Raw genomic sequence first — 21,729 nt, 5'->3', positions numbered from 1 at the left:
AAGCCCGCAGGGCAGGTTTAATAAGCCCAATCGTCGGAAGATTCGGGAGAGAGCGGGCTCAAGTCGGGAATGGGCTGGCCACATGCCACCATCCCCAGCCGCATCAATCCTGCTGTGTGTGGAGAAATCATGTCCAAAGTGTGGTCCAAGTTTGGGACTCTCTTCCACAAACGACAATTGATGCTAGATCAATTGCTAATTTTAAATTTGAGATTGATAGTTTTTTTGTTAACCGATGGTATTAAGGGATATGGGACAAAGGAATTAGGTCGCAGATCAGCAATGAATGACGGAGCAGGCTTGAGGGGCTAAATGGCCAACTCCTGTTCCTATGTTCCGATGTTCCGAAGGGCATAGATTTAAATTAATTGGCAAAAGAACTCGAGGGAAATGAGGAGAATGTTTTTCTCACAGAGGGTTGTTAAGATCTAGAACGCACTATCTGAAAGGATGGCAGAAGCTGGATCCATTGGAACATTCGAAAGGCAATTGGGCATGTACTTGAAGAGGTCTAAGTTGCAGGGTTATGGGAAAAAAGCTGGGGAGTGGGACTAAATTGGCTCTTTCAAAGAGCCGGCACGTGCAAGGTGGGCCAAATGGGCTCCTTCTGTGCTGCAAGATTCGATGGGGCGCTAACATTTGAAATTCTGAAAATTTAGTGCTGGCGCAAATGATTCTGAACTTCTAAATTGGGCTTTAGCACCCCAGGAAGGAAGGGGGTGGTAAATCAAATGCTAATTACCTCAGTGGGGGCGCTGCAGGGGTGCTACCATCAGAGCGCTATCGAATTTCGGGTGCAATGCATTCAGCAATGAACCTTCCATTCTTCACATTGGCTCATTCCAGCTCTTAAAGGGGAGGTTGTAGCTGCTCATTTTCAGCATTCCTGGATCTGAAGGCAACCTGTGAGGATGTGAATCCCCTGATGGAAATGGCTGATCCCAATTCCAATCCCTGGGAGAGAGCTTATTGATCCACAGACATCGCATTGGAGGCCTTGGTGGCTGCAGTGGAGCAAAGGAGGGGAGCGCTGCTCCCGGCCAGTGGAAGGAAGCCATTGCCCTAGGTCTTCAGGGCCATGAGGAGGGAAGTGGCAGTGTCGGAAAAAATTCAACGACTTTAGTCGGGTGGTCAAGGTCGGCTGCTTCAACAGGTCCTACATACCAGCCCATACCAGCATCTGAACTTCTGTCTGTACACAAAGCACCACTCTCCCAAAACTCACCCACCAAGCATCTGCACCTATTCAAACTCACATTCTCATCTCACACCTTGCCTACATTCACAGCTATTCAACAATGGTAGGCATATCATAGCTGGACTCACACACATTTGTTTCTTTTGCAGGCCAAGATGGCCCACAATAGCAGGGAGCGGCAGCGGACAGGCAAGGGTGATCCTCAGTTCCAGTAGCTGTCCAACCTGGAGGAGTAAGTGCTGCGACTCATTGGGCAGCAGGTGGTGGGCGCCGTGACCATTGGCGAAGTCAACTCCATTGGGGGCAAGAACGGTATCTTTATCCCCTATCCTTTCCTCATCCCACTTCCCCCTCACACCAGAAGCCTTCATCAGTTTCCCGCTCCTGATATTGTCTGCATTCCTTGCTCCATTCCTGCCTCCATGCCCTCACCTTCACATGAGTCCTGTGCCTTTATGCTTTCATATAATTAGCAACCAGATGAGCAGCCTGTCCCTGAGACCCCCACTGATAGTGAGGAAAGAGAAGAGGAGGAGTAAAGCACCGTGTCAGTGCATCTCTCATCCGCTGGTACCACCTCAGAGCCTGGTGCTACGCGATCGTTCGAGACAAGCTTAGTAGAGGGGTCTGCACCAGGGACAAGCGGGCTGCAGCAAGGTCAAGGTGAAAGGGTAACTCAGGAACCAGCTCACTGGAGGGTGAGTTTGCGCATGAATTCTGCTGCACAGGACTTAGAGGCTATCGAATTTAGTGTCCACAGTGAGTTCAAATTCCACTATGGGAATTTGAATAAAAATTTTTTAGTCTGGAAATAAAAAACTGCTTTCAATAAAAGTGAGCATGAAGCTGTTGGAATGTCGTAAAAACCCAACTGGCCTCAAATTCATTGGAACCGAATTCTAATGAGGCGATCATGGACTGCCCTTCCATAAGGCCGATTGAATGGCTGCCTCCACCCTCGCTGCTGTTCCTCCTCCTCCTCCTCCTCATCGTCATCATCGCCGTCCACCTTCTCCTCCTCCACCTCCTCGCCTTCCACCAGTTCCTCCTCATCCTCCTTGTCCTCATCCACATCCTATTCCTCATCCTCATCCTTCTTCCCATCCTCCTCATCCTCCAACTGAACATCATTCTCATCCTCCTCATCGTCCTCCTCATCCTCGTGCTTCTCATCCTCCTCATTCTCGTCCTCCTCATCCTCCTTATCCACCTCCTCTGCCACATTCTTATCATCCTCCTCCTCCTCATCATTCTCCTCTTCCTCATTCTCCTTATCCTCATTCTCGTTGTCCTCCTCCTCCTCATCATCATCATCATCCTTGTCCTAGTCCTCCTCCTTTTCCTCAGCCTCCTCATCCTCATCATTCTCCTCCTCCTCATCCTCCTCCTCATCCTCCTCCTCCTCTTCCTCATCCTCCTCATCCTCATTCTCTTCCTCCTCCTCATCATTCTCATCCTCATCCTCCTCATCCTCTTTCATCCTCCTCCAAACACTCCTCTTCCTCATCCTTATACTCCTCCTCCTTCTCCTCATCCTCCTCCTCCTCATCCTCATCCTCCTCCTCATCCTCATTCTCCTCCTCATTCTCCTGCTGCTCCAACTCATCCTCCTCACCCTCCTCCCCATACTCCTCCTTCTGCTCCTCATCCTCCTCCTCATCTGCCTCCTCCTCCTCCTCATTCTCCTCCTCCTCATCATCATCCTCCTCCTCATCAGCCTCCACTTCCTCATTCTCCTCCTCATCCTACTTCTCCACCTCACCCTCCTCCACCTCCTCATCCTACTCCTTATACTCCTCCTCCTCATCCTACTCCCCTTAGCCATCCTCGTCCTCATCCTAGTCATCCTCCTCCTCCTCATCATCCTCCTCCTCCTCCTCCACCTAATCCTCCTCATCCTCATCCTCCTCCTTCTCAGCCTCCTCATTTTCCTCCTCATCATCATCCTCATCCTCTTCCTTCTCATCCTGATCCTCTTCCTCCTTCTCCTCATCCTCCTCCTCCTCATCATCCTCCTCCTCATCATCCTCCTCATCCTCCTCCTCCTAACCCTCCTCCTCCTCCTCACCCTACTCCACCTCCTCGTCCTCATACTCCTCCTTCTCATCATCATCTTCCTCCTGCTCCTCCTCTTCCTCCTCCACCACCTTATCCTCATCATCCTCCTCCTCCTCATCCTCATCCTCTTCATCCACCTCCTCCTGCTCATCTTCCTTGTCCTCATCCTCCTCATCCGCACCCTGCTCCTCCTCCTCATCATTCTCCTCATCGTCCTCATCCTCCTCCTCATCCTCATCCTCCTCATCATCCTCATCCTGCACCTCCTCCTCATCCTCATTCTCCTCCTCATCCTCCCCCTCCTCATCATTCTCCTCCTGCTCTTCCTCCTCATCCTCTTCCTCCTCCTCCTCTTCTTCCTCCTCCTCATCTTCCTCATTCTCCTCATCCTCCTCCTCCTCCCCCTCCTCATCCTCATCCTACTCCTCCTCATCCTTATTACTCCACTTTCTCATTCTCCTTCCCCTCCTCGTCCTCATCCTAGTCATCACTCTCCTCCTCCTCATCTTCATCATCATCATCCTCCTCCTCCTCTACCTCCTCCTCCTCATCCACCTGCTCCACCCTATCCTCCTCATTATTCTCCTCATCCACACCCCCCTCCTCCACCTCCTCACCCTACTCCTCCTCATCCTCCTTCTCATCCAGCTCCTCATCTTTATCCTCCTTATCCTCATCCTCCCCCTCATCCTCATCCTCCTCCTCCTGAACCTCCTCATCCTCCTCCTCCTGATCCTCCGCATCCTCATCATCCTCATCCTCATCCTCCTCATCATCTTCCGCCTCCTGCTCCTCATCCTCATCCACCTACTCCTCCTCATCCTCATCCTCCTCCTCCTCCTACTTCTCAGCCTCCTCCTCATCATCCTCCTCCTCATCTTTCTCATCCTGCTGCTCCTCCTCCTCATCCTCATCCTCTTCCTCCTCCCCCTTGTCATCCTCCTCCTCCTTCTCAACCCCTCCTCCTCCTCCTCATCCTCATTCTCCACCTCATCCTTGCCCTTGTCCTTATCTTCCTCATCCACCTCCCACTCCTCGTCCTCATCCTCATCCTAGTATTCTTCCTCTTCCTCCTCCTCCTCATCCTCCTTCTCATTCTCATGCTCCCCCTCCACATCCTCCTCATCCTCATCCTCATTCTCCTCATCCTCAGTGTCATCCTCCTCATCCTCATCCTCATCCTCATTCTCCTCCTCCTCCTGATCCTCCTCTACCTCATCCTCATCAGCCTTCACCACCCCTCATCCTTGTCCGCATCCTCCTCCCACTCATCCTCCTCCTCTCCTCATTCACCTGCTCCCTACATCCTCCTCATCCTAGTCCTCCTCATCCTCCTCATCTCATCCTCACCATTCTCCTCCTCATCCCCCTCATTCTCCTCATCTTCCTCACCCTTCTCATTCTCCTCATCCTCACCATTCTCCTCATCCTCATCCTCATCCTCCTCATCCTCATCATCCTCCTCATTCTCATCCTCCTCATCCTCCTCCTATTCCTCCTCCTTATCCTCAACCTCCTTATTCTCCTCATTCTCATCTTCCTCCACATCCTCATCCTCCTCATCCTCATTCTCCTCTTCCTCATCCTCCTCCACATCCTCATTCTCCTCCTCCTCATCCTCCACCTGCTCGTACTCCTCCTCTCCTACTCCTTATCATTCTCCTCAATCTCCTCTTCCTCATTCTCATCCTCCACCTCCTAATCCTCTTCATGCTCATTCTCCTCTTCAGCCTCCTCGTCCTCATCTTCCTCAACTCCTCATCCACCTCCCATCCTCATCCTCCTCTTCATCCTCATTCTCCTCAATGTTCTGCTCCTCCTCCTCCTCGTCCTCCTCCTCATGCTCCTCCTCCTCATCATCCTCATCATCTCCTCATTCAATTCCTCCTCATCCTCATCCTGCTCATGATCCTTCTCCTGCTCCTCCTCATCCTCATCCTTCTCTTCCTCCTCATCCTCATCCTCATCTTTCTCATCCTCATCCTGCTCATCCTTCTCCTCATCCACCTCCTCCTCCTCCTCAGCCTAATCCTCACCCTCCTCATCATCCTCCTTTCCTGTTCCTCCTCATCCTCCTCCTCATCATTTTCATCCTTATCGTCCTCCTCCTCATCCTCATCCTCATGCTCCTCCTCCTCCTCAACCTCATCCTCCTCCTTATCATCGTCCTCCTCATCATCCTCCTCCTCATTATCATTCTGCTCATCATCCTCATCCTTGTGATCCTCCTCCTCCTCATCCTACTCCTCCTCATCGTCATCATCCTCCTCATTCTCATCCTCTTCCTCATCCTCATCCTCCTCATCTCCTCATCCTCCTCCTCATCCTCCTCCTTATCCACCTCCTCATTCTCCTCCTCATCATCCTCCTCCGCATTCTCCTCATCCTCATCCTCTTCAACCACATCCTCAACATCATCCTCATCCTCATTCTCCTCCTCATCCTCCTCCTCATCCTCCTCCTCCTCTTCATCCTCATCCTCCTTCTCATCCTCATCCTCAACCTCATCCTACTCATCCTCATTCTCCTCATTGTCCTGCTCATTCTCATTCTCCTCCTTGTCCTCGTCCTCATGCTCCTCCTCCTCCTCATCCTCATTGTCTCCTCATCCAACTCCTCCTCATCCTCCTCCTCCTCATGATCCTCATCCTGCTCTTCCTCATCCTCATCCTCCTCTTCCTCCTCATTCTCGTGCTCATCTTTCGCATCCTCATCCTCGTCTTGCCCATTCTCCTCCTCATCCACCTCCTCATCCTCAGCCTAATCCTCACCCACCTCATCATCCTCCTCTTCCTGCTCCTCCTCACCCTCCTCCTCCTCCTCATCATCTTCCTGCCCATCCTCATCCTCCTCCTCCTCAACCTCCTCCTCCTCATCATCATCCTCCTCATCATCCTACTCCTCATCATCACTCTCCTCATCATCCTCATCCTTACCATCCTCCTCCTCCTCATCCTACTCCTTCTCCTCATCATCCTCCTCCTCGTTCTCACCCTCCTCCTCATCATCATCCTCCTCATCTCCTCCTTAGCTTCCTCCTCGTCATCCTCATCAGCCTCATCCTCATCCTCCTCATCTCCTCCTCATCCTCATCACACTCATCCTCCTCCTCCACCTCCTCCTACTCCTCCTCCTCCTCCTCAACCTCATCCTCCTCCTTATCATCCTCCTCCTCATCATCCTTCTCCTCATCATCATTCTCCTCATCTTGGAAATAGCGGATGCATTGACAGTCATTTTCCAACATTCCATAGACTCTGGATCAGTTCCTATGGAGTGGAGGGTAGCCAATGTAACCCCACTTTTTAAAAAAGGAGGGAGAGAGCAAACAGGGAATTATAGGCCGGTCAGCCTGACCTCAGTAGTGGGTAAAATGATGGAATCAATTATTAAGGATGTCATAGCAGCGCATTTGGAAAATGGTGACATGATAGGTCCAAGTCAGCATTGATTTGTGAAAGGGAAATCATGCTTGACAAATCTTTTGGAATTTTTTGAGGATGTTTCCAGTAAAGTGGACAAAGGAGAACCAGTTAATGTGGTATATTTGGACTTTCAGAAGGCTTTCGACAAGGTCCCACACAAGAGATTAATGTGCAAAGTTAAAGCACATGGGATTGGGAGTAGTGTGCTGACATGGATTGAGAACTGGTTGTCAGACAGGAAGCAAAGAGTAGGAGTAAATGGGTACTTTTCAGAATGGCAGGCAGTGACTAGTGGGGTACCGCGAAGTTCTGTGATGGGGCCCCAGCTGTTTACATTGTACATTAATGATTTAGACGAGGGGATTAAATGTATCTCCAAATTTGCGGATGACACTAAGTTGGGTGGCAGTGTGAGCTGCGAGGAGGATGCTATGAGGCTGCAGAGTGACTTGGATTGGTTAGGTGAGTGGGCAAATGCATGGCAGATGAAGTATAATGTGGATAAATGTCTGGTAAAAACAGAGAGACAGACTATTATCTGAATGGTGACAGATTAGGAAAAGGGGAGGTGCAACGAAACCTGGGTGTAATGGTACATCAGTCATTGAAGGTTGGCAAGCAGGTACAGCAGGCGGTTAAGAAAGCAAATGGCATGTTGGCCTTCATAGCGAGGGAATTTGAGTACAGGGGCAGGGAGGTGTTGCTACAGTTGTACAGGGCCTTGGTGAGGCCACACCTGGAGTACTATGTACAGTTGTGGTCTCCTAACCTGAGGAACGACATTCTTGCTATTGAAGGAGTGCAGCGAAGATTCACCAGACTGATTCCCGGGATGGTGGGACTGACCTATCAAGAAAGACTGGATCAACTGGGCTTGTATTCACTGGAGTTCAGAAGAATGAGAGGGGACATCATAGAAACTTTTAAAACTCTGACGGGTTTAGACAGGTTAGATGCAGGAAGAATGTTCCTAATGTTGGGGAAGTCCAGAACCAGGGGTCACAGTCTAAGGATAAGGGGTAAGCCATTTAGGACCGAGATGAGGAGAAACTTCTTCACTCAGAGAGTGGTGAACCTGTGGAATTCTCTACCACAGAAAGTAGTTGTTCACTAAATATATTCAAAAGGGAGTTAGATGAAGTCCTTACTACTCGGGGAATCAAGGATTATGGCGAGAAAGCAGGAAGGGGATACTGAAGTTGCATGTTCAGCCATGAACTCATTGAAGGGCGGTGCAGGCTAGAAGGGCTGAATGGCTTACTCCTGAACCTATTTTCTATGTTTCTATCATCCTTGCGATCCTCCTCCTCCTCATCCTACTCCTACTCATCATCATCCTCCTCCTCATTCTCACCCTCCTCCTCATCCTCATCCTCCTCATCTCCTCCTCATCTCCTCCCTCATCCTCCTCATTCCACTCATCCTCCTCCTCCACCTCCTCCTCCACCTCCTCCTACTCCTCCTCATGCTCAGCATCCTCATCCTCCTTCTCATCATCCTCCTCCTCCTCCTCCTCCTCATCCTACTCTTATTCCTGCTCCTCCTCCTCATCCTCTCTCTCCTCATCCTCCTCCTCCACATCCTCCTCATCCTCATGCTCCACCTCCCCATCCTCTTCATGCTCATCCTCCCACTCATCCTCATCCTCATCTTCCTCCTCATGCTCCTCGTCCTCATCATCATCCTCCTCATCCTCATCCTCATCTCTTCAACCACATCCTCAACATCATCCTCATCCTCCTCCTCATCCTCCTTCTCCTCCTCCTCCTCATTCTCCTCCTCCTCCTCCTCCTCCTCCTTATCCTCATCATCTTCCTCCCCCGCCTCATCCTCATCCTAGACTTCGTCTTTGTCCTCCTCCTCCTCGTGCTCGTCCTCATTCCCCTCCTTGGCCTTGTCCTCCTTCTCCACCTCCTCATACTCTTCATGCTCATCCTCCTCAATCTCCTCTTCCTCATCCTCATCCTCCACATCCTCATCCTGTTCATGCTCATCCTCCTTCTCATCCTCATCCTCATCTTCCTCCTCATGCTCCTCTTCCTCATCCTCCTCATCCTCATACTCTTCATCCACATCCTCAACATCACCCTCCTCCTCATCCTCCTCATCCTCCTCAACCTCATCCTCATCCTCCTCCACTTCCTCCTCCGCATCCTCCTCTTTCGCTTCATCCTCCTCCTCCTCATTCTCCTTCTTATCCTCATCTACATACTCCTCTCCATCCTCCTCATCCTCTTACTCATCCTCCTCATCCTAATCCTCCTCATTCTCCTCCTCATCCTTGTCCTCATCCTCCTCATCCTCATCCTAATCCTCCTTCTCCTCCTCATCCTCCTCCTCATCCTAATCCTCATCATCCTGCTCCTCATCCTCTGCCTCCTCATTCTCCTCCTCCTCATCCTCCTCATCATCATCCTCCGCCTCCTCATCCACCTCCTCCTCCTCAGCCTCCTCTTCCTCATCCTCCTCATCGTCATCCTCTTCCTCATCCTCTTCCTCATTCTCAACTTCATCCTCATCCTCCTGTTCCTCATCCTCCTCATTGGCATCCTCTTTCTCATCCTCCTCCTCATTCTCAACACTGTCCTCATCCTCTTCATCCTCATAATCATGCTCCTCATCCTCCTCCTCCTCATCCTAATCCTCCTCCTCCCCATCCTCCTCATCCTCAACCTTATCCTCTCCTCCTTGTTTTGATCGTCATCCCCATCCTCATCCTCGTCCTCATCCTAGTCCTCCTCCTGCTCATCCTTCTCCTCTTGCCACTTCTCCACATCCTCCTCATCCAGCTCCTCTTCCTCATCCTCTTCCTGCTCCTCCACCTCCTCATCCTCCCCCTCATCCTCCTCTTCCTCCTCATTCAACTGCTCCCCCTCATGTTCCTCATCCTTCTCCTCATCCTCGTCCTTGAACACCTCCGACTCATCCCCTGATCCCCAGCTTCATCCTCCTCCTTCTCATCATCCTCATCCTCCTCATCCTCCTCATCCTCATCTTCATCCTCACCCCCTCATCCTTATCCTCCTCATCCTCCTTATCCTCCTCATCCCCTCCTCATCCTCCTCCTCATCATGCTCCTCTTCCTCATCATCATCCTCCTCCTCCTCTTCCTCCTCATCCACCTCAACATCATCCTCATCCTCCTCATCCTCCTCCTCCTCATCCTCATCCTCCTCATCTCCTCCTCATCATCCAAATCGTCCTCATCATCATCACCGTCCTCCTCCTCAACCTCATCCTCCTTATCATCATCCTCCTCAATCATCTATTCCACATTCTCATCCTCGTCCTGCTCCTCCTTTTCCTCATCCTCCTCTTCCTCCACCTCATCCTCCTCCTCCTCCTCACCCTCCTCTTCCTCATCATCATCCTCCTTCTCCTCCTCATCCTGATCCTCTTCCTTCTCCTCCTCCTCATCCTCATCCTCCTCATCTCCTCCACCTCCTCATCATCATGCTGATACACACCCTTCTCTTCATGCCCCTCAATCTCCTCTTCCTCATCCTCCTCCTCCTCATCCTCCTCCTCCTCATTATCTTCCTCATCCCTTCCTCCTCATCGTCATCCTACTCTTCCTCATCCCCCTCATCCTCCTCCTCATCCTCATCCTCCTCATCCTCATACTCTTCATCCACATCCTCAACATCACCCTCCTCCTCATCCTCCTCAACCTCATCCTCATCCTCCTCCACTTCCTCCTCCGCATCCTCCTCTTTCGTTTCATCCTCCTCCTCCTCATTCTCCTTCTTATCCTCATCTACATACTCCTCTCCATCCTCCTCATCCTCTTACTCATCCTCCTCATCCTAATCCTCCTCATTCTCCTCCTCATCCTTGTCCTCATCCTCCTCATCCTCATCCTAATCCTCCTTCTCCTCCTCATCCTCCTCCTCATCCTAATCCTCATCATCCTGCTCCTCATCCTCTGCCTCCTCATTCTCCTCCTCCTCATCCTCCTCATCATCATCCTCCGCCTCCTCATCCACCTCCTCCTCCTCAGCCTCCTCTTCCTCATCCTCCTCATCGTCATCCTCTTCCTCATCCTCTTCCTCATTCTCAACTTCATCCTCATCCTCCTGTTCCTCATCCTCCTCATTGGCATCCTCTTTCTCATCCTCCTCCTCATTCTCAACACTGTCCTCATCCTCTTCATCCTCATAATCATGCTCCTCATCCTCCCCCTCCTCATCCTAATCCTCCTCCTCCCCATCCTCCTCATCCTCAACCTTATCCTCTCCTCCTTGTTTTGATCGTCATCCCCATCCTCATCCTCGTCCTCATCCTAGTCCTCCTCCTGCTCATCCTTCTCCTCTTGCCACTTCTCCACATCCTCCTCATCCAGCTCCTCTTCCTCATCCTCTTCCTGCTCCTCCACCTCCTCATCCTCCCCCTCATCCTCCTCTTCCTCCTCATTCAACTGCTCCCCCTCATGTTCCTCATCCTTCTCCTCATCCTCGTCCTTGAACACCTCCGACTCATCCCCTGATCCCCAGCTTCATCCTCCTCCTTCTCATCATGCTCATCCTCCTCATCCTCATCTTCATCCTCACCCCCTCATCCTTATCCTCCTCATCCTCCTTATCCTCCTCATCCCTTCCTCATCCTCCTCCTCATCATGCTCCTCTTCCTCATCATCATCCTCCTCCTCCTCTTCCTCCTCATCCACCTCAACATCATCCTCATCCTCCTCATCCTCCTCCTCCTCATCCTCATCCTCCTCATCTCCTCCTCCTCATCATCCAAATCGTCCTCATCATCATCACCATCCTCCTCCTCAACCTCATCCTCCTTATCATCATCCTCCTCAATCATCTATTCCTCATTCTCATCCTCGTCCTGCTCCTCCTTTTCCTCATCCTCCTCTTCCTCCACCTCATCCTCCTCCTCCTCCTCACCCTCCTCTTCCTCATCATCATCCTCCTCCTCCTCCTCATCCTCATCCCCTTCCTTCTCCTCCTCCTCATCCTCATCCTCCTCATCTCCTCCACCTCCTCATCATCATGCTGATACACACCCTTCTCTTCATGCCCCTCAATCTCCTCTTCCTCATCCTCCTCCTCCTCCTCCTCATTATCTTCCTCATCCCTTCCTCCTCATCGTCATCCTACTCTTCCTCATCCCCCTCATCCTCCTCCTCATCCTCATCCTCCTCATCCTCATCCTCCTCAGCGTCCTCATCATCCTCCTCCTCTTCTTTAACCTCATCCTAATCCTCCTCCTCATCCTCGTCCTCCTCCTCATCCTCTGCCTCCTCATCCTCCTCCTCAGCATCATCATCCTCCTCATCGTCCTTGTCATCAATCTCATCTTCCTCATCCTCCTCCTCATCCTCCTCCTCCTCCTCCTCATCCTTCTCTTCCTCCACATCCTCCTCCTCCTCATCCTCATCATTCACCCTTTCTCATTCTGCTCATCATCATCCTCCTGCTCCTCATCCTCCTCTTCCTCATTCTGCTCAACTTCATTGTCTTCCTCATCCTCCTCCTCATCTTTATCCTCCTCCTCATCCTCTTCCTCATAATCATCCTCCTGATCCTTCTACCCCTCCTCATCTTCATCCTCATCCTAATCCTCCTCCTCCTCATTTTCCCCATCCTCATCCTCAAGCTGATCCTCCTCCTCCTCCTCCTCCTCCTCCTCCCCTCCCCCTCCTTGTCCTCATCCTCATCCTAGTCCTCCTCCTCATTCTCATCATCCTCCTCCTCATGCTACTCCTCCACATCCTCCTCATGCAGCTCCTCCTCCTTATCCTCCTCATCGTCTTCATTCTCCTCTTGTTCCTCCTCATCCTCATCTTCGTACATCTCCTTCTCATCCTCATCATCCTCCTGATCCTCATCATCATCCTCCTCCTCCTCATCCACTTCCTCCTCCTCAGCCTCCACTTCTTCATCCTCCTCATTTATCATACTCTTCCTCATTTTCAACTTCGTCCTCATCCTCCTCTCCTCATCCTCCTCATCGGCATCCTCTTTCTCATCCTCCTCCTCATTCTCAACCCCGTCCTCATCCATTTCATCCTCATAATCATGCTCCTCATCCACCTCCTCCTCCTTCTAATCCTCCTCCTCCTCATCTTCATCCTCCTCATCCTCCACCTTATCCTCTCCTCCTCGTTCTGATCATCCTTCCCATCCTCATCCTCATCCTCATCCTAGTCCTCCTCCTGCTCATCCTCCTCATCCATCTCCTTTTGCTCCTTCTCCACATCCTCCTCACCCAGCTCCTCTTCCTCGTCCTCCTCATCCTCCTGCTGCTCCTCCTCATCCTCCTCCTCATCCTCCTCCTCATCCTCCTCTTCCTCCTCATTCAACTGCTCCCCCTCATGTTCCTCATCCTCCTCTTCATCCTCATCCTCATACACCTCCTACTCATCCTCCTCATCCCCTCATTCTCCGCCTCATCCTCCTCCTCCTCATCATCCTCATCCTCCTCATCTGCTTCCTCATCCTGTTCCTCATCCTCCTCATCCTCCTCCTCACCCTCCTCATCCTCCTCCTCATCCTCCTTATCCTCCTCCTCCACCTCCTCCTCATCCTCCTCTTCCTCATCATCATCCTCCTCCTCCTCATCCTCCTCCACATCATCCTCATCCTCCTCATCCTCCTCCTCCTCCTCATCCTCCTCCTCCTCATCTTCTCCTCCTCATCCTCCTCATCATCATCCTCCTCCTCAACCTCATCCTCCTCTTCATCATCATCCTCCTCAATCACCTGTTCCTCATCCACATCCTTGTCCAGCTGCTCTTTGTCCTCATCCTCCTTTTCCTCCTCCTCGTCCTCATCCTCCTCCTCATCCTCCTCTTCCTCATCATTATCCTCCTCCTCCTCACCCTCCTCATCATCATCATCCTCCTCCCCCCTTGTCCTCATCCGTGTCCTCCTCCTCCTGCTCCACCCCATCTTCCTCATCCTCCTCCTCCTCCTCATCCTCCTCCTCCACATCCACCTTCTCTCTCTCATGCTGCTCATCCTCCTCCTCATGCTCATTCTCGTCCACCTCCTAATCATCCTGCTCCTCCTCCTTGTCATCCTCATTCACCTCACCCTCCTCCTCATCCTGATCCTCCTCCTCATCCTTCTCATCCTTCTGCTCCTCATCAAGCAACTCATTCTCCTCATCCCCCACCTCATCCACATCCTCCTCAATCCTCCTCCTACACATCATCCTCATCCTCACCCCCTCTTCCTCATGCTCCGCATCCTCACCCTCAACCTACTCCTCCTCCTCTTCCTCATCCTCCTCCTCCTCATCCTCCTCCTCATCCTCATCCTCATCATCCTCCTCAATCTCCTGTTCCTCATCCTCATCCTCATCCTCATCCTCTTCAACCATATCCTCAACATCATCCTCTTTCTCCTCGACATCCTCCTCCTCATCCAGCTCCTCATCTTCCTCATTCTCCTACTCCTCATCCTCCTCCTCATCCTCCTCATCCTCATTATCCTCCTCATCTTCCTCCCCCTCCTCATCCTCATCCTAGACTTCATCCTTGTCCTCCTCCTCCTCGTCCTCATTCTCATTATCCTCCTTGGCCTTGTCCTCCTTCCCTATCGCCTCATCCTCTTCATGCTCATCCTCCTCAATTTCCTCTTCCTCATCCTCATCCTCCACCTCCTCATCCTCTTCATGCTCATCCTCCGATTCATCCTTATCGTCCTCCTGATCCTCATCCCCAGCATCCTCATCCTCCTCCTCATCCTTATCCTCCTCCTCCTCCTTCTCCTCCTTGTCCTTGTCCTCCTCCTCCTCCTCCTCATTCTCATTCTCCTCCTCCTCATCATCCTCCTCCCCATCATCCTCCTCCTCTTCCTCATCACTCTCATCTTCATCACCCTCATCCTCATCCTCCTCCTCCTCATCTTCCACCTCATCTCCTCCTCATCCTCATCACCCTCATCCTCCTCCTCCTCTTCCTCATCATCATCCTCCGTCTCACCCTCCTCAACCTCCTTGTCCTCCTCATACTCATACTCCTTCTCCTCCTCATACTCCTCCTCATCCTCCTCCTCTTCATCCTCCTCATCCTCATTCTCATCCTCCTCCTTGTCCTCCTCATCCACTTCCACCTCCTCGTCCTCATCCTCATCCTCATGCTCCTCATCCTCCTCCTCATCCTCATCCCCCTCATTCATATTCATGTCCTCCTCATCATTCTCATCCTCATCCTCCTCACCCAACTTCTCCTCCTCCTCATCATCATCATCCTCCTCCTCGTTATCATCCTCCTCCACGTTATCCTCCTCATCCTCATCCTGATCATCCTTGTCCTCCCCCTCATGCTCATCCTCATCATCCTCCTCATTCTCATGCTCCACCTCATACTCATCCTCATCTTCCTCCTCCTCCTCATCATCCTTCTCATCCTCCTCCTCCTCATCCTCCTCCTCATCCTCATCCTACTCTTCTACTCCTCCTCCTCTTCCTCATCCTCATCACCTTCATCCTTATCACCCTCATCGTCATCCTCCCCTTCATCCTCCTCTTCATCTCCTCCTCATCCTCCACATCCTCATCACCCGCATCCTCTCCTCCTCCTTCGCCTCATCCTCATCCTTATCCTCCTCCTCTTCCTCATCCTTACTCTCCTCACCATCTTCATCCTTATTGTCCTCCTCCTCCTTATCCTCGTCCTCATCATCATCCTCCTCTTCCTCCACCTCCTCATACTTGTGCCCCTCTTCCTCACCCTTCTCATTCTCATCCTCCTCCTCCTCATCCTTATTCTCATCCTCACCCTCATCCTCCACCTACTCATCTTCCACCTCCTCCTTATCCTCCTCCTCATCCATCTCCTCATCCTCATTCTCCTCATCCTCCTCCTCGCCGTCATTCTCATCCGCATCATCCTCCTCAGTCTCATTTCCCCCTCCTCATTCTCCTCATCCTCATCCTCCTCGACCTCCTCATACTCATCCGCCCTACTCCTCCTCATACTCCTCATCATCATCATCCTCATTCTCATCCTCCTCATCTTCTACCTCATCACGTCCTCATCCTCGTCATCCTCTTCCTCCCCTCCTCATCAACCTCCTCTCCTCATCCCACTCCTCATCCTCCTCCTCCTCCTCATTCTCATCCCCCTCATTTATGTCCTCCTCTTCCTCATCCTCATTCTCCTCCTCAAACTCCTCCTTCTCACCGAACTCCTCCTCTTCCTCATCATCACCCTCCTCCCCATCATCCTCCTCATCCTCATCCTGCTCACCCTCCTCCTCCTCCTCATGCTCATCCTCATCATCCTCATCATTCTCATGCTCCACCTCATACTCCTCCTCATTTTCCTCCTCCTCTTCCTCTTCCTCATCCTCCTCTTCATCTTCCTTCTCATCATCCTCCTTCTCTTCCTCCTCCTGCTCCTCCTCATCATCATCCTCTCTTCTCCTCTTCATCCTTCTCCTCCTCATCCTCATCACGCTCATCCTTATCACCCTCATCCTCCTCCTCATCACCCTCATCCTCCCCTCCTCCTCCTCATCTTCATCCTTATCGTCCTCCTAATCCTCATCCCCATCATCCTCATCCTTCTCCTCATCCTTATCCTCCTCCTCTTCCTTCTCCTCCTCGTCCTTGTCCTCCTCCTCCTCCTCCTCATTCTCATTCTCCTCCTCCTCATCATCCTCCTCCCCATCATCCTCCTCCTCTTCCTCATCACGCTCATCCTCATCACCCTCATCCTCATCCGCCTCCTCATCTTCCACCTCATCTCCTCCTCATCCTCATCACCCTCATCCTCCTCCTCCTCTTCCTCATGATTATCCTCCTCCGTCTCACCCTCCTCAACCTCCTAATCCTCCTCATACTCATACTCCTTCTCCTCATACTCCTCCTCATCCTCCTCCTCTTCATCCTCCTCATCCTCATTCTCATCCTCCTCCTTGTCCTCCTCATCCTCATCCCCCTCGTTCACATTCATGTCCTCCTCATCATTCTCATCCTCATCCTCCTCACCCAACTCCTCCTCCTCCTCATCATCCTCCTCCTCCTCGTTATCATCCTCCTCCACGTTATCCTCCTCATCCTCATCCTGATCATCCTTGTCCTCCCCCTCATGCTCATCCTCATCATCCTCCTCATTCTCATGCTCCACCTAATACTCATCCTCATCTTCCTCCTCCTCCTAATCATCCTTCTCATCCTTCTCCTCCTCATCCTCATCCTCCTCCTCTTCCTCATCCTCATCACCTTCATCCTTATCACCCTCATCGTCATCCTCCCCTTCATCCTCCTCTTCATCTCCTCCTCATCCTCATCCTCCACATCCTCATCACCCGCATCCTCTCCTCCTCCTTCGCCTCATCCTCATCCTTATCCTCCTCCTCTTCCTCATCCTTACTCTCCTCATCATCTTCATCCTTATTGTCCTCCTCCTTATCCTCGTCCTCATCATCATCCTCCTCTTCCTCCACCTCCTCATACTTGTGCCCCTCTTCCTCATCCTCCTCATTCTCATCCTCCTCCTCCTCATCCTTATTCTCATCCTCACCCTCATCCTCCACCTACTCATCTTCCTCCTCCTCTTCATCCTCATAATCATCCTCATCCTCCTCATCCTTCCCCTGCTCCTCATCCTCCTCCTCCTCCTTATCCTCCTCCTCATCCATCTCCTCATCCTCATTCTCCTCATCCTCCTCCTCGCCGTCATTCTCATCCGCATCATCCTCCTCAGTCTCATTTCCCCCTCCTCATTCTCCTCATCCTCATCTTCCTCATCCTCCTCGACCTCCTCGACCTCCTCATACTCATCCGCCCTACTCCTCCTCATACTCCTCATCATCATCATCCTCATTCTAATCCTCCTCATCTTCTACCTCATCTCCTCCTCATCCTCGTCATCCTCTTCCTCCCCTCCTCATCAACCTCCTCTCCTCATCCCACTCCTCATCTCTCCTCCTCCTCATTCTCATCCCCCTCATTTATGTCCTCCTCTTCCTCATCCTCATTCTCCTCCTCAAACTCCTCCTCCTCACCGAACTCCTCCTCTTCCTCATCATCATCCTCCTCATCATCATCATCCTCCTCCCCATCATCCTCCTCATCCTCATCCTGCTCATCCTCCTCCTCCTCCTCATGCTCATCCTCATCATCTTCCTCATTTTCATGCTCCACTTCCTACTCATTTTCATCTTCCTCCTCCTCATCTTCCTCTTCCTCATCTTCCTCGTCATCCTCCTCGGCATCCTCCTCGGCATCCTCATCTTCATCCTCATCCTCCTCTTCTCCTCCTCATCCTCCTCTTCCTCATCCTCATCAACCTCATCCTTATCACCCTCATCCTCATCCCCCCACCATCCTCTTCATCTCCTCCTCATCCTCATCCTCCTCATCCTCATCTCCCTCATCTTCCCCTTCTCCTCCTCCTCATCCTCATCCTCATCCTCAGCATCCTCATCCTCCTCATCATCCTCATCCGTATCCTCCTCATTGTCTTCATCCTCATCGTCCTCCTCCTCCTCGTACTTATCCTCCTCCTCATCCTCCTCTTCCTCCTCCTCCTCATTGTCCTTGTCTTCCTCCTCCTCATTCTCATCCTTCTCCTCCACATCATCCTCATCATCCTCATTCTCCTCATCCTCCTACTCCCCCTCATTCTCATCCTCATTATCCTCCTCAGTCTCATGCGCCACCTCATCCTCATCTTCCTCCTCATTCACCTCCTCTTCATTCTCATCCTCCTCCTCATCTTCCACCTCATCTCCTCCTCATCGTCCTCCTCATCCTCCTCCTCATCCTCCTCCTCTTCCTCCTCTCCTCCTCATCCTCCTCATCCTCATCCCCCTCCTCATCATCCTCCTCATCCTCATCCTGCTCATCTTCCTCCTCCCCCTCATGCTCATAGAAACATAGAAATAGAAACATAGAAAATAGGTGCAGGAGTAGGCCATTCGGCCCTTCTAGCCTGCACCGCCATTCAATGAGTTCATGGCTGAACATGCAACTTCAGTACCCCATTCCTGCTTTCTCACCATACCCCTTGATTCCCCTAGTAGTAAGGACTTCATCTAACTCCTTTTTGAATATATTTAGTGAATTGGCCTCAACAACTTTCTGTGGTAGAGAATTCCACAGGTTCACCACTCTCTGGGTGAAGAAATTTCTCCTCATCTCAGTCCTAAATGGCTTCCCCCTTATCCTTAGACTGTGTCCCCTGGTTCTGGACTTCCCCAACATTGGGAACATTCTTCCTGCATCTAACCTGTCTAACCCCGTCAGAATTTTAAAAGTTTCTATGAGGTCCCCTCTCATTCTTCTGAACTCCAGTGAATACAAGCCCAGTTGATCCAGTCTTTCTTGATAGGTCAGTCCCGCCATCCCGGGAATCAGTCTGGTGAACCTTCGTTGCACTCCCTCAATAGCAAGAATGTCCTTCCTCAGGTTAGGAGACCAAAACTGTACACAATACTCCAGGTGTGGCCTCACCAAGGCCCTGTACAATTGTAGCAACACCTCCCTGCCCCTGTACTCAAATCCCCTCGCTATGAAGACCAACATGCCATTTGCTTTCTTAACCGCCTGCTGTACCTGCATGCCAACCTTCAATGACTGATGTACCATGACACCCAGGTCTCTTTGCACCTCCCCTTTTCCTAATCTGTCACCATTCAGATAATAGTCTGTCTCTCTGTTTTTACCACCAAAGTGGATAACCTCACATTTATCCACATTATACTTCATCTGCCATGCATTTGCCCACTCACCTAACCTATCCAAGTCGCTCTGCAGCCTCATAGCATCCTCCTCGCAGCTCACACTGCCACCCAACTTAGTATCATCCGCAAATTTGGAGATACTACATTTAATCCCCTCGTCTAAATCATTAATGTACAGTGTAAACAGCTGGGGCCCCAGCACAGAACCTTGCGGTACCCCACTAGTCACTGCCTGCCATTCTGAAAAGTCCCCATTTACTCCTACTCTTTGCTTCCTGTCTGACAACCAGTTCTCAATCCATGTCAGCACACTACCCCCAATCCCATGTGCTTTAACTTTGCACATTAATCTCTTGTGTGGGACCTTGTCGAAAGCCTTCTGAAAGTCCAAATATACCACATCAACTGGTTCTCCCTTGTCCACTCTACTGGAAACATCCTCAAAAAATTCCAGAAGATTTGTCAAGCATGATTTCCCTTTCACAAATCCATGCTGACTTGGACCTATCATATTACCTCTTTCCAAATGCACTGCTATGACATCCTTAATAATTGATTCCATCATTTTACCCACTACCGATGTCAGGCTGACCGGTCTATAATTCCCTGTTTTCTCTCTCCCTCCTTTTTTAAAAAGTGGGGTTACATTGGCTACCCTCCACTCCATAGGAACTGATCCAGAGTCAATGGAATGTTGGAAAATGACTGTCAATGCATCCACTATTTCCAAGGCCACCTCCTTAAGTACTCTGGGATGCAGTCCATCAGGCCCTGGGGATTTATCGGCCTTCAATCCCATCAATTTCCCCAACACAATTTCCCGACTAATAAGGATTTCCCTCAGTTCCTCCTCCTTACTAGACCCTCCGACCCCTTTTATATCCGGAAGGTTGTTTGTGTCCTCCTTAGTGAATACCGAACCAAAGTACTTGTTCAATTGGTCCGCCATTTCTTTGTTCCCCGTTATGACTTCCCCTGATTCTGACTGCAGGGGACCTACGTTTGTCTTTACTAACTTTTTTCTCTTTACATATCTATAGAAACTTTTGCAATCTGTCTTAATGTTCCCTGCAAGCTTCTTCTCGTACTCCATTTTCCCTGTCCTAATCAAACCCTTTGTCCTCCTCTGCTGAGTTCTAAATTTCTCCCAGTCCCTGGGTTCGCTGCTATTTCTGGCCAATTTGTATGCCACTTCCTTGGCTTTAATGCTATCCTTGATTTCCCTTGATAGTCACGGTTGAGCCACCTTCCCTTTTTTATTTTTACGCCAGACAGGAATGTACAATTGTTGTAGTTCATCTATGCGGTCTCTAAATGTCTGCCATTGCCCATCCACAGTCAACCCATTCAGTATCATTCGCCAATCTATCCCAGCCAATTCACGCCTCATACCTTCAAAGTTACCCTTCTTTAAGTTCTGGACCATGGTCTCTGAATTAACTGTTTCATTCTCCATCCTAATGCAGAATTCCACCATATTATGGTCACTCTTCCCCAAGGGGCCTCGCACAACGAGATTGCTAATGAATCCTCTCTCATTACACAACACCCAGTCTAAGATGGCCTCCCCCCTAGTTGGTTCCTCGACATATTGGTCTAAAAAACCATCCCTTATCCACTCCAGGAAATCCTCCTCCACCGTATTGCTTCCAGTTTGGTTAACCCAATCTATGTGCATATTAAAGTCACCCATTATAACTGCTACACCTTTATTGCACGCACCCCTAATTTCATGTTTGATGCCCTCCCCAACATCACTGCTACTGTTTGGAGGTCTGTACACAACTCCTCATCATCCTCCTCATTCTCACACTCATCCTCATCTTCCTCCTCCTCATCCTTCTCATCATCCTCCTTCTCATCATCCTCCTCCTCATCCTCATCCTCAACCTCCTCTTCATCTCCTCCTTGACCTCATCCTCCTCATCCTCATCTCCCTCATCCTCCCCCTCCTCCTCCTCATCCTCCTCCTTATCCTCATCATCATCCTCATCCTCATCCTTATCCTCATCATCTTCTTCCTCATCATCCTCTCCTTCCTCCCCCTCCTCCTCCTCTTCCTCCTCCTCCTCCTCATCCTCGTCCTCCTCCTCGTCCTCCTCATTCTCATCCTCCTCCTCCACATCATCCTCCTCAGTCTCATGCTCCACCTCATCCTCATCTTCCTCCTCCTCATTCACATCCTCCTCTTCCTCCTCCTCCTCATCCGCCTCCTCCTCTTCCTCATCGCCCTCATTCTCATCACATTCTTATCCTCATTCTTCCACCTAATCTCCTCCTCATCCTCATCCTCCTCATCCTCATCACCCTCATTGTCCTCCTCCTCCTCCTCCTCATCCTCCACCTCCTCAGCCATCTTGACCTCATCGTCCTCCTCATACTCAACCTCCTCCTTCTC

The 21,729-nt window shown here is 50.9% G+C and overlaps 1 protein-coding gene and 1 pseudogene across 1 annotated transcript; both read right to left on the bottom strand.

Moving 5' to 3' along the window:
• Nucleotides 1-14,160: 14,160 nt before the first annotated feature.
• LOC139276872 (cilia- and flagella-associated protein 251-like) lies at nucleotides 14,161-15,655 on the bottom strand. Its single transcript, XM_070894868.1, has 4 exons — nucleotides 15,509-15,655; nucleotides 15,201-15,401; nucleotides 14,751-14,978; nucleotides 14,161-14,535 (listed from the first exon to the last, which is right to left on the bottom strand). Exons 1-4 carry the CDS (start codon nucleotides 15,653-15,655, stop codon nucleotides 14,161-14,163), a joined length of 951 nt encoding a protein of 316 aa, XP_070750969.1.
• Nucleotides 15,656-16,468: 813 nt separating this feature from the next.
• Nucleotides 16,469-21,687, bottom strand: LOC139276871 (sarcoplasmic reticulum histidine-rich calcium-binding protein-like; annotated as a pseudogene).
• Between the last annotated feature and the right edge of the window lie 42 nt (nucleotides 21,688-21,729).

The sequence above is a fragment of the Pristiophorus japonicus genome, chromosome 12 (genome assembly GCF_044704955.1).
Source record: "Pristiophorus japonicus isolate sPriJap1 chromosome 12, sPriJap1.hap1, whole genome shotgun sequence".
NCBI lineage: Eukaryota > Metazoa > Chordata > Chondrichthyes > Pristiophoridae > Pristiophorus > Pristiophorus japonicus.
This window is presented reverse-complemented; position numbering and strand designations above follow the sequence as displayed.

Coding starts and splice junctions, on each gene's coding strand:
- LOC139276872 (XM_070894868.1), bottom strand. CDS start 15,655: ATGAGGAGGATGAGAATGAGGATGATGATGATGAGGAGTATGAGGAGG. Junction 15,402..15,508: donor TGATGCGGATGAGAATGACG/GCGAGGAGGAGG, acceptor GATGAGAATAAG/GATGAGGAGGAGGAGGATGA. Junction 14,979..15,200: donor AGGAGGAGGAGAGGATGCGG/GTGATGAGGATG, acceptor GAGAATGAGGAG/GATGATGAGGATGAGCATGA.